The sequence below is a fragment of the Triticum urartu genome, chromosome 2A, assembly GCF_056163025.1.
Source record: "Triticum urartu cultivar PI428250 chromosome 2A, HENAU_Tu73, whole genome shotgun sequence".
NCBI lineage: Eukaryota > Viridiplantae > Streptophyta > Magnoliopsida > Poales > Poaceae > Triticum > Triticum urartu.
Window position 1 is genome coordinate 256,497,415 of NC_141874.1, and position 18,677 is coordinate 256,516,091.

Below are 18,677 nucleotides of genomic sequence, written 5' to 3' on the forward strand. Positions count from 1 at the left end.
TGTGGTGGGGGGCCTGAGTGGAAAGCGGGGGCAGCCGCCCACTTGGCACTTCTGGGAGCCGTGACGTAAAACCACTCCCGTTGCCATAATTCAGACACCTCTGGAAAAGAACCTTTCGGCCATGGAGCTCCTGCCATCTTGCCTATTGATGCACCTCCGCACGCTGCATGTTGCTCCTCGATCATCTTCGGCTTCACTTCAAAGGTCTTGAGCCACAGGTCGAAGTGAGGGGTAATGCGGAGGAAGGCCTCACACACGACGATAAATGTCAAGATGTGGAGAAAGGAGTCCGGAGCTAGATCGTGGAAATCTAGCCCGTAATAGAACATCAAACCCCTGATGAAGGGATCCAGAGTGAGGCCTAGGCCTCAGAGGAAGTGGGAGACGAACACGACGTTCTCATTGGGTTCGGGAGTAGGGACAACCTGCCCTCGATCAGGCAGCCGATGTGAAACCTCGGCGGTCAGGTATCTGGCCTCCCTCAGCTTCTTAATGTCCTCTTCCGTAACGGAGGAGGGCATCCATCAGCCTTGAAGGCTGGATCCGGACATGATTGAAGATCCGGAGCACCTAACCTGGGCTTTGGGTGTTAGAACTCAAGGCGGGGGGAGGTTCGATTGAGCACGAGAGGGAAAAAGTGAAAACCTTGTCCCTTTATAAAGAGGGTGAATATCAAGCGTCCTCTCCGTAGCCGTTTAGGACTTGCCTATGATCTAGGAGTCCTAGACACGGTTGGGTTACCCACGACCGCATTAATGAGAATCCCGTAATTGGGGGAACACGATCTCTGCTTTGACAAGATGTGTTAAGAAACCGCCTCGCGTTATGTCTGGAGCTGGTTGAAGAAAAACGGTTCGAATAATCACCGGGCCATGACATAACGTTAGGCTGCCAAAACGAGTCAGCGAATTGGATTTGCGAAAATATTATTCTCTCTACGGTGGAATGTGGAACTTATTTGGAGGGTCGGACACTATCCTCGTATTCAAATTCTTCCGTGATGTATTCAGAGAAGGAACCCGCCTTGCAATGCCGAAGACAACACTTTTTGCTTAATTGTGCCACATATTGTGAGTTGAGGAAACCTTCACCAAGCTCCACTTCCTATATCGTATCTTGTTCGGTCCCTTGGTAATCGCTATATCAATCTTTTGATCACTTTTGACATCGCCAACGGCCGACAACCACTGCAGCACGGTAAGAACTGGTAAGAGCTTGGTAATTGCTCGAGAGTTGAGAGACATTTTCCACCACCTCACTATAGTTACTGTAGGAGCAATATACTTGTGATTTTGTTCTTGTTCCGTCCTAACCATGGCAGCTGACGAAGACAACATGAAAGCCACGGTGGCACGCCTTGAGGAGGATGTGCATGCATACATCGAGTGGTTCACATCGTTCGAGGGCGCACTTGATAAGCGTCTCAAGTCGATCGAGGATAGCAATGAGACGTTCACCCAAACACTTGCATCTATTATGAAACGTCTTGATGCCAAGGATGCCCATCTAGGTGCCGCCTCCACTTCCGCTCCGCATCTTCTAGCCACCAACACAGGTCTGCAACGAGCTCGTCGGGTACTCCCAGGAGACCCGGGGCACCCTCTTTCATACACCGATGCCGTCGACCAGCCCCGTCCTCGCAACGCCAACTCGATAGCCGACGACATCCAAGATGACAACTATGATGGTGATTCTGAGGATCCTGATGCAGTTAATGATAACAATGATCGTGATCATCGTCGACTATGCAATAATCAACAAGGTATGGGATGACACCAGCGTCCTCAGGTACGTGGCCATGACGATTCTTTGGGTAGAATTAAATTTGTCATGCCTCCTTTTGATGGGAAATATGATCCAGATGTTTATCTTGACTGGGAATTACTAGTTGATCAAAAATTTGCTTGCCATGATTTTCCTGATGATAAAAGAGTTAGGGCTGCAACTAGTGAGTTTAGTGATTTTGCTTCTGTTTGGTGGAGAGCACATTGTCGTAAACATCCTAATAATATTCCTGTCACTTGGGAAGCTTTGAAATTAGTAATGCGTCACCGTTTTGTTCCTGGATATTATGAACGTGACTTGCTAAATAAACTACAACGCTTGAACCAAGGATCTAAATCTGTGGAAGATTATTATCAAGAATTGCAAATGGGCATGTTACGTTGTGGTTTAGTTGAGACTGAGGAAGCCGCTATGGCTAGGTTCTTGGGTGGATTGAATAGAGAAATTTATGACATACTTGCTTATAAAGATTATCATTCAATGACCCGTTTATTCCATCTTGCTATACATGCTGAACATGAAGTGCAGGGTCGTTCCAGACTGCGTCCTAATTTTTCTGCAGGTCGTACTTCCACATGGGCGTCGCGCACTCCTGCTGCCCCGTCCACTCGCACCTCTACAACAGCACCTGCAACCTCTCGACTGGGGCCTTCTTCATTAACTTCAGCATCACACACTTCGGCACCACTGAAAAGTACTACACAAATTCCAACAAAAAGTTCATCATCATCGTCCGCTTCCTCCAAAAGAACAAAGGATATCCAATGCCACACTTGCAAGGGATTTGGCCATGTCATGAAGGAGTGTCCTAATAAGCGTGTATTGATCATTCGTGAAGACGGCGAGTACGACTCTGCTAGTGATTTTGATGAAGACACATATGCCTTGCTTGCTACACATGAAGACGATGACACAAGACCGGAGCAAGAGGAAGAACATGTGACCGCTGACGACGCCGATAAGTACATGAGTCTTATATCACATCGTGTACTTAGTGCTCAGATTGTCAAAGCAAAGAAGGATCAACGTCACAACCTCTTCCACATCAAAGGAGTCGTCAAGGAGCGTTCTGTTCGCATAATCATTGATGGAGGGAGTTGTAACAATTTAGCAAGCATTGACATGGTGGAGAAGCTCTCCCTACCTTCGCGACAACATCCACAACCATACTACATTCAATGGTTTAATGATGGTGGAAAGGTAAAGGTAACACGCATGGTGAGAGTTCCTTTTTCTTTAGGTTCATACCATGACACTATTGATTGCGATATTGTGCCTATGCAAGCTTGTTCTATGTTACTAGGAAGGCCATGGCAATATGATAAACAATGTTTACATGATGGTAGAACTAATCAGTACACTCTCACACATAAAGGATAGAAAATCATTCTACACCCTATGTCTCCTGAGCAAATTTTAAAAGATGATCTTGCTAGGGCTAGTAGAAACACAAATATTGAGCGTACTCAATCTGAAAATCAAAAAGTTGTTGATGAGTTAGAACAATTTAATAAGCTGCACAAATCTGATCCTAGCACATCTAAAGAAATTAAATTGAAAGGTGTATCTTTCTTAGCTACACGTGCTGAAATTTTTGAGTTAGATGCTCATACTGATGAATGTTATGCTCTTCTTTGCAAAGAAGTTTTGTTTTCATTTGAGGATATGCCTTCTTCTTTGCCTCCTGTTGTCGCTAACCTTTTGCAGGAGTATCATGATGTTTTTCCAAAGGAAGTACCACCGGGGCTGCCACCTATGAGAGGAATTGAACATCAAATTGACTTGATCCCTGGCGCCTCATTACCCAACCGTGCGCCGTACCGGACTAATCCAGAGGAGACTAAGGAGATTCAGCGACAAGTTCACGAACTACTTGAAAAAGGTTACATTCGTGAATCCCTTAGTCCATGTGCTGTACCAATTTTACTTGTTCCTAAAAAAGACGGTACTTCGCGTATGTGTGTTGATTGTAGAGCCATCTATAATATTACAATTCGATATCGTCATCCTATTCCTATATTAGATGACATGCTTGATGAACTCAGTGGCTCAGTTGTGTTTTCTAAAGTGGACTTGCGTAGTGGCTACCATCAAATTCGTATGAAACTAGGTGATGAATGGAAAACTGCTTTCAAAACTAAATTTGGTTTATATGAGTGGTTAGTTATGCCTTTTGGATTGACTAATGCACCTAGTACTTTCATGAGACTAATGAATGAAGTTTTGCGAGCTTTTATTGGACGATTTGTGGTAGTATATTTCGATGATATTTTGATTTATAGCAAGTCACTAGAGGAACACTTAGACCATTTGCGTGCTGTTTTTTCTGCTCTGCGTGCTGCACGTTTATTTGGTACTATCGAGAAGTGCACTTTTTGCACGGATCGAGTCGCTTTTCTTGGCTATGTTGTGACAGCGCAGGGAATTGAAGTTGATAAAGCCAAGGTTGAAGCGATCCAGAGTTGGCCGACCCCTAACTCGGTCACACGGGTACGAAGTTTTCTCGGACTTGCTGGGTTCTACCGGCGGTTCGTGAAGGATTTTAGCACCATCGCAGCACCGCTCAATGAACTCACAAAGAAAAATGTGCCATTTGTTTGGAGCGACGCACAAGAGGAAGCCTTCACTATTCTTAAAGATAAGCTTACACACACCCCTTTGCTGCAATTACCTGATTTCAATAAGATGTTTGAATTAGAATGTGATGCTAGCGGCATTGGTTTAGGTGGTGTTCTATTGCAAGAAGGCAAACCAGTAGCATAGTTTAGTGAAAAACTCAGTGGGCCTAGTCTGAATTATTCAACATATGATAAAGAACTTTATGCACTAGTTCGGACTTTGGAGACATGGCAACATTATTTATGGCCTAAGGAGTTTGTTATACATTCTGATCATGAATCACTCAAGCATATTAGAAGTCAAAGCAAACTGAACCGTAGACATGCAAAATGGGTTGAATTTATTGAATCTTTTCCTTATGTTATTAAGCACAAGAAAGGGAAGGAGAATGTTATTGCCGATGCATTGTCTAGACGCTATACCATGTTATCACAACTTGACTTCAAAATTTTTGGACTTGAAACTATAAAAGAGCAATACGCTAATGATGTCGATTTTAAAGATATAGTGCTCAATTGCAGAGAGGGTAGAACTTGGAACAAGTTCGTCATTAATGACGGATTTGTTTTTCGCGCTAACAAGCTATGCATCCCAAATAGCTCTATTCGTCTTTTGTTGTTATAGGAGGCGCATGGAGGAAGACTTATGGGACATTTTGGCGTCAAGAAGACAGAAGACATCCTTGCTAGTCATTTCTTCTGGCCAAAAATGAGAAGGGATGTGGAGAGATATGTTGCACGCTGCACGACATGCCAAAAAGCTAAGTCACGATTGAACCCACATGGTTTATATATGCCTCTTCCTGTTCCTAGCACTCCTTGGGAAGATATATCTATGGACTTTGTATTAGGACTGCCTAGAACACGACGGGGGAGAGATAGTATATTTGTTGTTGTCGATAGATTCTCTAAGATGGCACATTTTATACCTTGTCATAAAAGTGACGATGCTACTCACATTGATGATTTGTTCTTTCGCGAAGTAGTTCGTTTACATGGTGTGCCACATACAATTGTTTCTGATCGTGACACAAAATTCCTTAGCCACTTTTGGAGGGTGTTGTGGACAAAATTGGGGACTAAGCTTTTATTTAGTACTACATGTCATCCTCAAACTGATGGTCAAACTGAAGTGGTTAATCGTACATTGTCTACTATGCTTAGGGCTGTTTTGAAGAAGAACTTAAAAATGTGGGAAGAATGTCTACCACATGTAGAGTTTGCTTATAATCGTTCCGTTCTTTCCACCACAAAATTATGCCCTTTTGAGATTGTTTATGGATTTAAACCTCGTGCACCAATTGATTTATTACCTATTCCATCTTCGGAGAAGGTAAACCTTGATGCTAAAGAACGTTCTGAATTAGTATTAAAAATGCATGAGATGACTAAGAAAAATATTGAACGCATGAATGCCAAACATAAACTTGCTGGTAGTCAGGGAAGGAAAAGTCTTGTGTTTGAACCAGGTGATTTAGTATGGTTACATTTGCGAAAAGACCGTTTCCCTGATTTACGAAAGTCAAAATTAATGCCTCGTGCAGATGGACCTTTTAAGGTGATAGAAAAAATTAATGAGAATGCGTATAAGCTTGATCTGCCTGCAGAATTTCGGGTTAGTCCCACATTTAATGTTGCAGACTTAAAACCTTATTTGGGAGAGCATGAAGAGGTACCGTCGAGGGCGACTTCGATTCAAGAAGGGGGGGATGATGAGGACATCTCTGCCACAGTTGCACCCACCGCGACATCAGTTATTCCATCTGGACCTATGACTAGAGCACGAGCGAGACAGATAAATGACCAGGTACTATCGCTCCTTTGTACATATGATTTAACTAATGAGAATATTATATTACACTCATGTTTGGATTTACTTGTACTCAGGAACGAAGGTGTTGGAGAGATAAGGAGGAAAAGCCGCATGCAGATGGAAGATGAAAATGTTGCACGTTGATTCCACAAGCAGCAACACTATTGACATGCAAGAAGGTACCTAGCCACGTACGTGCTGAAGTGCAAAAGGAGGAGAAGGAGTATTAGGCTTCCTGGACCAGAGATGGCCACGTCCGCGTGCAGCCCACACCGTCAACAGCTAAACAAGGAAATAAACTACATGTGGGCCGGCTCATGATTCTGATTTCTTTCAAGTCGTAGCCGACCAGGATTCGTCTACGCGCAGGCGGCCGTACTCTAATAAATAGTTAGCTACTGTTAGGTTTAGAGGTCGGGTTTTATTGTATTGTCTAGCCATCGCTACAATTCGCATCTACGAGACGTGTAGGACTACCGCCTTGTCAGATCCACAGTGGAACCCCAACTTTTTCATCTAGTTCGTGTGCTCAGTTTATTATCCGCAATTTTAGTTGCAATTCACCTTGGTTCTTGCCGGTTCTTCGGTTGCTTGCAGGAACTTGAACCTCGTTGTTCAGGTTGATCGTGCCTACGGCAAGGTCAATAACCATCGGAGATTGGTTTAGCGATTGTCGAGGTGTATCGTCGGGTACGGTATAGCCGGATCGTCAAGGTCAAAATCCACCAAATCGATAATTATCCCCACTCTCATCGAAAGATCGGGCCGTCGTCACATCAAGTGGTATCAGTTTTCAGGTTCATCGGTCAGAGATTTACAGTTTTATTAGATTAGTTATTTTCTGTCCCATAGACCCACAAACAAAAGCCAAAAAAAATTTAGATTAGTTCATCCATCACACCTACCTTTTTAGCCTTTAGCAGTTTTTGCATCTAGTATTTGCATCATTGAATTTTTGGTTACATTCATCCTAGAATTAGTGCTGGTTTAGATTGGTTAGGGTGTAAAATTATCTACTAGATCAATCTGTTTTTTTCCACCCACATAATCACTTCCGCTCGTTCACGATCAAAAAAAATAAATATTGTGATCAATTGTTTCCGATTCTTATTACCTCCGGACGCCTGTGTTGTTCTTTGCTATATTTTTATCAGTCGATGATTTGATCGCACAAATCACCGTCGCACAGCAGCAGCTTACGGCCAGACAGACAATCATCCGTGTCTGACACCGTAGGTCCGCCCATCCATCCACGCGCTTGCTTTGCTAGAGCCCGCCAGCGCCGCTTCCCCACATGCACCACGCCAGACATCCAAATCTCTTTGTCTGCCTCCACACGCGCCACAACCAACACTCTCCACCAGCAGCCTACTGTTTCTGTGCATTAGTACTACTAGTTTTAGGTAATCTCAACACCAGTGCACGTATAGCTAGCTCTCGTAGCACCTTTGTCCAGTAGCCTTGCTTTGTGTCCCTGACGTCTGCTAGCAACCGGCCTCAAAAAAAAGAGAAAAAAAAAGAAGAAAAAACAAAAAAAGAGTGAAAAAAATCAAAAGAAAAGTTAAAAGAAAAAGTTGCAAAAAAAATCAGGCCGGCTAGCATCTGTTTTGGGCTGATATTTTCTTTTCTGGACATTATTTTACTGCTACAGTGTTCATCGCCGCGTCATTTATCATCTGCTTCCGAGCTTTATTATACACGGCATTTATACCTCACTTATATCTAGCTACTTAGAGCTATCATATTTTTCATCGGTTTCCACTCACTTGTTTCAGTATCTAGGCTTAGATTGTTTTATCTCTTACTAGTCGACTGCCAGCACTAGTTAGGAGTTTGAGCAATTATTCAGCTTGCATTACTTTTTGCTTAATTGTGCCACATATTTTGAGTTGAGGAAACCTTCACCAAGCTCCACTTCCTATATCGTATCTTGTTCGGTCCCTTGGTAATCGCTATATCAATCTTTTGATCACTTTTGACATCGCCAACGGCCGACAACCACTGCAGCACGGTAAGAACTGGTAAGAGCTTGGTAATTGCTCGAGAGTTGAGAGACATTTTCCACCACCTCACTATAGTTACTGTAGGAGCAATATACTTGTGATTTCGTTCTTGTTCCGTCCTAACCATGGCAGGTGACGAAGACAACATGAAAGCCATGGTGGCACGCCTTGAGGAGGATGTGCATGCATACACCGAGCGATTCACATCGTTCGAGGGCGCACTTGATAAGCGTCTCAAGTCGATCGAGGATAGCAATGAGACGTTCACCCAAACACTTGCATCTATTATGAAACATCTTGATGCCCAGGATGCCCATCTAGGTGCCGCCTCCACTTCCGCTCCGCATCTTCCAGCCACCAACACAGGTCTGCAACGAGCTCGTCGGGTACTCCCAGGGGACCCGGGGCACCCTCTTTCATACACCGATGCCGTCGACCAGCCCCGTCCTCGCAATGCCAACTCGATAGCCGACGACATCCAAGATGACAACTATGATGGTGATTCTGAGGATCCTGATGCAGTTAATGATAACAATGATCGTGATCATCGTTGACTACGCAATAATCAACAAGGTATGGGATGACACCAGCGTCCTCAGGTACGTGGCCATGACGATTCTTTGGGTAGAATTAAATTTGTCATGCCTCCTTTTGATGGGAAATATGATCCAGATGTTTATCTTGACTGGGAATTACTAGTTGATCAAAAATTTGCTTGCCATGATTTTCCTGATGATAAAAGAGTTAGGGCTGCAACTAGTGAGTTTAGTGATTTTGCTTCTGTTTGGTGGAGAGCACATTGTCGTAAACATCCTAATAATATTCCTGCCACTTGGGAAGCTTTGAAATTAGTAATACGTCACCGTTTTGTTCCTGGATATTATGAACGTGACTTGATAAATAAACTACAACGCTTGAACCAAGGATCTAAATCTGTGGAAGATTATTATCAAGAATTGCAAATGGGCATGTTACGTTGTGGTTTAGTTGAGACTGAGGAAGCCGCTATGGCTAGGTTCTTGGGTGGATTGAATAGAGAAATTTATGACATACTTGCTTATGAACAATGAGTTGTTATTTGATTAACGGGATCACATCATTAAGTGAATGATCTGATTGACATGACCCATTCCATTAGCTTAGCACCCGATCGTTTAGTATGTTGCTATTGCTTTCTTCATGACTTATACATGTTCCTATGACTATGAGATTATGCAACTCCCGTTTGCCAGAGGAACACTTTGGGTGCTACCAAACGTCACAACGTAACTGGGTGATTATAAAGGAGCATTACAGGTGTCTCCAAAGGTACATGTTGGGTTGGCGTATTTCGGGATTAGGATTTGTCACTCCGATTGTCGGAGAGGTATCTCTGGGCCCTCTCAGTAATGCACATCACATAAGCCTTGCAAGCATTGCAACTAATGAGTTAGTTGTGGGATGATGTATTACGGAACAAGTAAAGAGACTTGCCGGTAACGAGATTGAACTAGGTATTGGATACCGACGATCGAATCTCGGGCAAGTAACATACCGATGACAAAGGGAACAACGTATGTTGTTATGCGGTCTGACTGATAAAGATCTTCGTAGAATATGTAGGAGCCAATATGGGCATCCAGGTCCCGCTATTGGTTATTGACCGGAGATGTGTCTCAGTCATGTCTACATTGTTCTCGAACCGTAGGGTCCGCATGCTTAAAGTTACGATGATAGTTGTTATGAGTTTTATGCATGTTGATGTACCGAAGTTAGTTCGGAGTCCCGGATGTGTTCACGGACATGACGAGGAGTCTCAAAATGGTCGAGACATAAAGATTGATATATTGGAAGCCTATGTTTGGATATCGGAAGTGTTCCGGGTGAAATCGGGATTTTACCGGAGTACCGGGAGGTTACCAGAACCCCCTGGGAGCTATATGGGCCTTAGTGGGCTTTAGTGGAAAAGAGAAGGGGCAGCCCAAGATGGGCCCCGCGCCTCCCCCCTCCCCTAGTCCTATTAGGACAAGGAGAGGTGGCCGGCCCCCCTCTCTCTTTTCCCCCTCAGCGAATCCTATTCCAACTAGGATTGGGGGGAGGAATCCTACTCCCAGAGGGAGTAGGACTCCCTTGGCCGGCCGCACCCCTCCCCTTGGCTCCTTTATATACGGAGGCAGGGGGCACCCTAGGACACACAAGTTGATCCTCGTGATCGTTCCTTAGCCGTGTGCGGTGCCCCCTGCCACCATATTCCACCTCGGTCATATCGTTGTAGTGCTTAGGCGAAGCCCTGCGTTGGTGGAACATCATCATCGTCACCACGCCGTTGTGCTGACGGAACTCATCCCCGAAGCTTTGCTGGATCGGAGCCCGGGGAGCGTCATCGAGCTGTACGTGTGCTAAGAACTCGGAGGTGCCGGAGTAACGGTGCTTGGATCGGTCGGATCGGGAAGACGTACGACTACTTCCTCTACGTTGCGTCAACGCTTCTGCAGTCGGTCTGCGTGGGTACGTAGACAACACTCTCCCCTCTTGTTGCTATGCATCACCATGATCTTGCGTGTGCGTAGGAAAATTTTGAAATTACTGCGTTCCCCAATAGTGGCATCCGAGCCAGGTTTTATGGTTTGATGTTATAAGCACGAGTAGAACACAAGTGAGTTGTGGGCGATATAAGTCATACTGCCTACCAGCATGTCATACTTTGGTTCGGCGGTATTGTTGGACGAGACGACCCAGACCAACATTACGCGTACGCTTACGTGAGACCGGTTCCCCCGACGTGCTTTGCACATAGGTGGCTTGCGGGCGACTGTCTCTCCAACTTTAGTTGAACCGAGTGTGGCTACGCCCGGTCCTTGCAAAGGTTAAAACGGAGTCAAATTGACAAACTATCATTGTGGTTTTGATGCGTAGGTGAGATTGGTTCTTGCTTAAAGCCCGTAGCAGCCACGTAAAACTTGCAACAACAAAGTAGAGGACGTCTAACTTGTTTTTGCAGGGCATGTTGTGATGTGATATGGTCAAGGCATGATGCTGAATTTTATTGTATGAGATGATCATGTTTTGTAACCGAGTTATCGGCAACTGACAAGAGCCATATGGTTTTCGCTTTATTGTATGCAATGCAATCACGATGTAATGCTTTACTTTATCACTAAGCGGTAGCGATAGTCGTGGAAGCATAAGATTGGCGAGACGACAACGATGCTACGCTGGAGATCAAGGTGTCGCGCCGGTGACGATGGTGATCATGACGGTGCTTCAGAGATGGAGATCACAAGCACAAGATGATGATGGCCATATCATATCACTTATATTGATTGCATGTGATGTTTATCCTTTTATGCATCTTATCTTGCTTTGATTGACGGTAGCATTATAAGATCATCTCTCACTAAATTATCAAGAAGTGTTCTCCCTGAGTATGCACCGTTGCCAAAGTTCGTCGTGCCCAGACACCACGTGATGATCGGGTGTGATAAGCTCTACGTCCATCTACAATGGGTGCAAGCCAGTTTTTGCACACGCAGAATACTCAGGTTATACTTGACGAGCCAAGCATATACAGATATGGCCTCGGAACACGAAGACCGAAAGGTCGAGCGTGAATCATATAGCAGATATGATCAACATAGCGATGTTCACCAATGAAACTACTCCATCTCACGTGATGATCGGACATGGTTTAGTTGATTTGGATCACGTAATCACTTAGAGGATTAGATGGATGTCTATCTAAGTGGGAGTTCTTAAGTAATATGATTAATTGAACTTAAATTTATCATGAACTTAGTCCTGGTAGTATTTTGCAAATTATGTTGTAGATCAATAGCTCGCGTTATTGCTTCCCTGTGTTTATTTTGATATGTTCCTAGAGAAAATTGTGTTGAAAGATGTTAGTAGCAAAAATGCGGATTGGATCCGTGATCTGAGGTTTATCCTCATTGCTGCACAAAAGAATTATGTCCTTGATGCACCGCTAGGTGACAGACCTATTGCAGGAGCAGATGCAGACATTATGAACGTTTGGCTAGCTCAATATGATGACTACTTGATAGTTTAGTGCACCATGCTTAATGGCTTAGAATCAGGACTTCAAAGACGTTTTGAATGTCATGGACCATATGAGATGTTCCAGGAGTTGAAGTTAATATTTCAAGCAAATACCCGAGTTGAGAAATATGAAGTCTCCAACAAGTTCTATAGCTAAAATATGGAGGAGAATCGCTCAACTAGTGAGCATGTGCCCAGATTGTCTGAGTACTACAATCGCTTGAATCAAGTGGGAGTTAATCTTCCAGATAAGATAGTGATTGACAGAATTCTCTAGTCACCATCACCAAGTTAGTAGAACTTCGTGATGAACTATGATATGCAAGGGATAACGGAAATGATTCCCAAGCTCTTCGTAATGCGGAAATTGACGAAGGTAGAAATCGAGAAAAAACATCAAGTGTTGATGGTAGACAAGACCACTAGTTTCAAGAAAAGGGCAGAGGGAAGAAGGGGAACTTCAAAAAGAACAGCAAGCAAGTTGCTGCTCAAGTGAAGAAGCCCAAGTCTGATCCTAAGCCTGAGACTAAGTGCTTCTACTGCAAAGGGACTGGTCACTGGAAGCGGAACTACCCCAAGTGATTGGTAGATAAGAAGGATGGCAAAGTGAACATAAGTATATTTGATATACATGTTATTGATGTGTACTTTACTAGTGTTTATAGCAACCCCTCAGTATTTGATACTAGTTCAGTTGCTAAGATTAGTAACTCGAAACGGGAGTTGCAGAATAAACAGAGACTAGTTAAGGGTGAAGTGACGATGTGTGTTGGAAGTGGTTCCAAGATTGATATGATCATCATCGCACACTCCCTATAAATTCGGGATTAGTGTTGAACCTAAATAAGTGTTATTTGGTGTTTACGTTGAGCATAAATATGATTTGATCATGTTTATTGTAATACGGTTATTCATTTAAGTAAGAGAATAAATTGTTGTTCTGTTTACATGAATAAAACCTTATATGGTTACACACCCAATGAAAATAGTTCGTTGGATCTCGATCGTAGTGATACACATAATCATAATATTGAAACCAAAAGATGCAAAGTTAATAATGATAGTGCAACTTATTTGTAGCACTGCCGTTTAGGTCATATTGGTGTAAAGCGCATGAAGAAACTCCATGCTGATGGGCTTTTGGAATCACTTGATTATGAATCAGTTGATGCTTGCGAACCATGCCTCATGGGCAAGATGACTAAGACTCTGTTCTTTGGAACAATGGAGCGAGCAACAGATTTGTTGGAAGTCATACATACTGATGTATGTGGTCCGATGAACATTGAGGCTCGCGATAGGTATCATTATTTTTTGATCTTCACAGATGATTTGAGCAGATATGAGTATATCTACTTGATGAAACAAAGGTCTGAAACATTTGAAAAGTTCAAAGAATTTCAGAGTGAAGTGGAGAATCATCGTAACAAAAATGAAAGTTTCTACGATATGATCGCAGAAGTAAAATATTTGAGTTACGAGTTTGGTCTTCAATTAAAACAATGTGGAATAGTTTCACAAACTCATGCCACATGGAACACCATAGCATAATGGTGTGTCCGAACGTCATAACCGTACTTTATTGGATATAGTGCAATCTATGATGTCTCTTACCGATCTACCACTATCGTTTTGGGGTTATGCATTAGAGACAGCTGCATTCACGTTAAATAGGGCACCATCTAAATCCGTTGAGACGACACCGTGTGAACTATGGTTTGGCAAGAAACCTAAGCTGTCGTTTCTTAAAGTTTGGGACTGCGATGCTTATGTGAAAAAGTTTCAACATGATAAGCTCGAACCCAAATCGAAGAAGTAAATCTTCATAGGATATCCAAAGGAAACTATTGGATACACCTTCTATCACAGATCCGAAGGCAAGACTTTTGTTTCTAAATTCGGAAACTTTCTAGAGAAGGAGTTTCTCTCGAAAGAAGTGAGTGGGAGGAAAGTAAAAAACTTGATAAGGTAATTATACCTTCTCCCTTATTGGAAAGTAGTTCATCACAGAAATCTGTTCCTGTGACTACTACACCAATTAGTGAGGAAGCTAATGATGATGATCATGTAACTTCAGATCAAGTTACTACCGAATCTTGCAGGTAAACCAGAGTGAGATCCGCACTAGAGTGGTACGGTAATCCTGTTCTGAAAGTCATGTTACTAGACCATGACGAACTTGTGAACTATGAAGAAGCGATGGTGAGCCCAGATTCCGCAAAATGGCTTGAGGCCATGAAATCTGAGATGAGATCCATGTATAAGAACAAAGTATGGACTTTGGTTGACTTGCCAGATGATCGGCAAGCCATAGAAAATAGATGGATTTTCAAGAGGAAGACGGACGCTGATAGTAGTGTTACTATCTACAAAGCTAGAATTGTCGCAAAAGGTTTTCGACAAAGTTCAAGGTGTTGACTACGATGAAAGTTTCTCACTCGTATCTATGCTTAAGTCTGTCTGAATCATGTTAGCAATTGCCGCATTTTATGAAATCTGGCAAATGGATAAACAAAACTGCATTCCTTAATAGATTTATTAAAGAAGAGTTGTATATGATACAACCAGAAGGTTTTGTCAATCCTAAAGGTGCTAACAAAATATGCAAGCTCCAGCGATCCATCTATGGACTGGTGCAAGCATCTCGGAGTTGGAATATACGCTTTGATAAGTTGATCAAAGCATATAAGTTTTATACAGACTTGCGGTGAAGCCTGTATTTACAAGAAAGTGAGTGGGAGCACTACATCATTTCTGATAAGTATATGTGTATGACATATTGTTGATCGAAAATAATGTAGAATTATTCTGCAAAGCATAAAGGAGTGTTCGAAAGGAGTTTTTCAAAGAAAGACCTCGGTAAAGCTGCTTACATATTGAGTATCAAGATCTATAGAGATAGATCAAGACGCTTGATAAGTTTTTCAATGAGTACATACCTTGACAAGATTTTGAAGTAGTTCAAAATGGAACAGTCAAAGAAAAAGTTTCTTGCCTATGTAACAAGGTGTGAAGTTGAGTAAGACTCAAAGCCCGACCACGGCAGAAGATAGAAAGAGAATGAAAGTCATTCCCTATGCCTCAGCCATAGGTTCTATAAAGTATGCCATGCTGTGTACCAAATCTATTGTATACCCTACACTGTGTTAAGCAAGGGAGTACAATAGTGATCTAAGAGTAGATCACTGGACAGCGGTCAAAATTATCCTTAGTGGAATAAGGAAATATTTCTCAATTATGGAGGTGACAAAAGGTTCGTCATAAAAAGTTACGTCGATGCAAGTTTTGACATAGATCTGGATGACTCTAAGTCTCGACCTAGATACATATTGAAAGTGGGAGCAATAAGCTAGAGTAGCTCCGTGCAGAGCATTGTTGACATAGAAATTCGCAAAATACTTACGGATCTGAATGTGACAGACCTGTTGACTAAAATTATCTCACAAGCAAAACATGATCACACCTTAGTACTCTTTGGGTGTTAATCACATAGCGATGTGAACTATGGGTGTTAATCACATGGTGATGTGAACTATTGCTGTTAAATTACATGGTGATGTGAACTAGATTATTGACTCTAGTGCAAGTGGGAGACCGAAGGAAATATGCCCTATAGGCAATAATAAAGTTATTATTTATTTCCTTATATCATGATAAATGTTTATTATTCATGCTAGAATTGTATTAACCGGAAACATAATACATGTGTGAATACATAGACAAACAGAGTGTCACTAGTATGCCTCTACTTGACTAGCTCGTTAATCAAAGATGGCTATGTTTCCTAACCATAAACAATGAGTTGTTATTTGATTAACGGGATCACATCATTAAGTGAATGATCTGATTGACATGACCCATTCCATTAGCTTAGCACCCGATCGTTTAGTATGTTGCTATTGCTTTCTTCATGACTTATACATGTTCCTATGACTATGAGATTATGCAACTCCCGTTTGCCGGAGGAACACTTTGGGTGCTACCAAACGTCACAATGTAACTGGGTGATTATAAAGGAGCATTACATGTGTCTCCAAAGGTACATGTTGGGTTGGCGTATTTCGAGATTAGGATTTGTCACTCCGATTGTCGGAGAGGTATCTCTGGGCCCTCTCGGTAATGCACATCACATAAGCCTTGCAAGCATTGCAACTAATGAGTTAGTTGCGGGATGATGTATTACGGAACGAGTAAAGAGACTTGCTGGTAACGAGATTGAACTAGGTATTGGATACCGACGATCGAATCTCGGGCAAGTAACATACCGATGACAAAGGGAACAACGTATGTTGTTATGCGGTCTGACTGATAAAGATCTTCGTAGAATATGTAGGAGCCAATATGGGCATCCAGGTCCCGCTATTGGTTATTGAACGGAGATGTGTCTCAGTCATGTCTACATTGTTCTCGAACCGTAGGGTCCGCACGCTTAAAGTTACGATGACAGTTGTTATGAGTTTTATGCATGTTGATGTACCGAAGTTAGTTCGGAGTCCCGGATGTGATCACGGACATGACGAGGTGTCTCGAAATGGTCGAGACATAAAGATTGATATATTGGAAGCCTATGTTTGGATATCGGAAGTATTCCGGGTGAAATCGGGATTTTACCGGAGTACCGGGAGGTTACCGGAACCCCCTCGGGAGCTATATGGGCCTTACTGGGCTTTAGTGGAAAAGAGAAGGGGCAGCCCAAGATGGGCCGCGCGCCTCCCCCCTCCCCTGGTCCTATTAGGACAAGGAGAGGTGGCTGGCCCCCCTCTCTCTTTTCCCCCTCAGCGAATCCTATTCCAACTAGGATTGGGGGGAGGAATCCTACTCCCAGAGGGAGTAGGACTCCCTTGACCGGCCGCACCCCTCCCCTTGGCTCCTTTATATACGGAGGCAGGGGGCACCCTAGGACACACAAGTTGATCCTCGTGATCATTCCTTAGCCGTGTGCGGTGCCCCCTGCCACCATATTCCACCTCGGTCATATCGTTGTAGTGCTTAGGCGAAGCCCTGCGTTGGTGGAACATCATCATCGTCACCATGCCGTTGTGCTGACGGAACTCATCCCCGATGCTTTGCTGGATCGGAGCCCGGGGAGCGTCATCGAGCTGTACGTGTGCTAAGAACTCAGAGGTGCCGGAGTAACGGTGCTTGGATCGGTCGGATTGGGAAGACGTACGACTACTTCCTCTACGTTGCGTCAATGCTTCCACAGTCGGTCTGCGTGGGTACGTAGACAACACTCTCCCCTCTCGTTGCTATGCATCACCGTGATCTTGCGTGTGCGTAGGAAAATTTTGAAATTACTGCGTTCCCCAACACCCATGATCTCGGAGTGAGACCGCGAGAGTGGTTAATCTTCGGTAAAGCTCTCGCGGTTCTTCATCTTCAATCATTGCAAACTCATCGGCTTCATCTTGCAGCACTTCAAAGTTTGAGCGTTGAATGCTTGCGCTTCCCTTGTAAATGGAAACAACATGTTGCCATGCTTCCTTGGCCACGGTGAAAGGTTGGAGGTGCCCAATATCTTCGGGACGAATGGATTCTTGGAGAATGAAGAGAGTGTAATCGTTAAATTGTGTAATCGTTAAATTGATGATATGTGGCTTCTCTAGGAGTGAAGTTTCTTGGGTTGTGCGGGTAGAAACCGTGCTCAATAGTTCTCCAAAGATTAGTAGAACTATGATTTAAATGACATTTAAAGTGATACACCCAAGAGGCAAAATCCTCATTTTTCACAAGATTAGGAGGAGGACCAACATGATTCATATGTGTGGAGGGAACCGGTCCTCCATAGGAAATGGGAGGTTCAACATGGGCAAAGATGCCACTCCCATTCATACCACTCGACAAAGGAACTTGGTCACTACTAGCTTCCCCCTTATTGGAGTTGGCATCCGTCACCTTGTTAGTGGAATCAACCACTTCCAACGGTGCGGTGGATAATTTAAGAACTTCAAGAAAATCCTTAAACATGCCTTTAACCTCGGTCATCATGGAGGTTTTTAATGTCTCCAAAGCTGCATTGAACTCCTCATGATAGACCGAGGATCACCAATCGGCCGCAGACAAGGGAGGACTCGCACCGGAGTGCTCCTCCACCTCGTCTGTGGTGTCAACCATACTCTTCGGACGGAAAAGTCCTTAATAAAGAGATGAGGCTCTGATACCAATTGAAAGGATCGATATGGTTGACTAGTGGGGGTGAATAGGCAACTAACAATTTTTAGGTTTTCTTTGCCGAATTAAACTTAGCAATCAAAATAGGTTGTCTAGATGTGCAAGTAGGTACCTATATGATGCAACAACAACAAGTACATGAGAAAGCAAGGGATACAACACAGTGTAATCTTGCACAAGTAAAGGTAAGAGATATCCAAGAGTGGAGCCGGTAGAGACGAGGATGTGTTACCGAAGTTCCTTCCCTTTGAG

The 18,677-nt window shown here is 43.3% G+C and overlaps 1 protein-coding gene across 1 annotated transcript; it reads left to right on the plus strand.

Moving 5' to 3' along the window:
* Positions 1-1,314: 1,314 nt before the first annotated feature.
* On the plus strand, positions 1,315-3,165 carry LOC147984738 (uncharacterized). The gene is made up of 2 exons (XM_087541238.1): positions 1,315-1,762; positions 2,348-3,165. The coding sequence occupies exons 1-2, from the start codon at positions 1,315-1,317 to the stop codon at positions 3,163-3,165; spliced, it is 1,266 nt and encodes a 421-aa protein (XP_087397364.1).
* Positions 3,166-18,677: the final 15,512 nt, after the last annotated feature.

Excerpts from the sequence above, each read along its gene's own strand:
- LOC147984738 (XM_087541238.1), top strand. The coding sequence starts at position 1,315 with ATGGCAGCTGACGAAGACAACATGAAAGCCACGGTGGCACGCCTTGAG. Across the intron at positions 1,763-2,347 it reads ACTATGCAATAATCAACAAG|GTCGTACTTCCACATGGGCG; the intron begins GTATGGGATGAC and ends ATTTTTCTGCAG.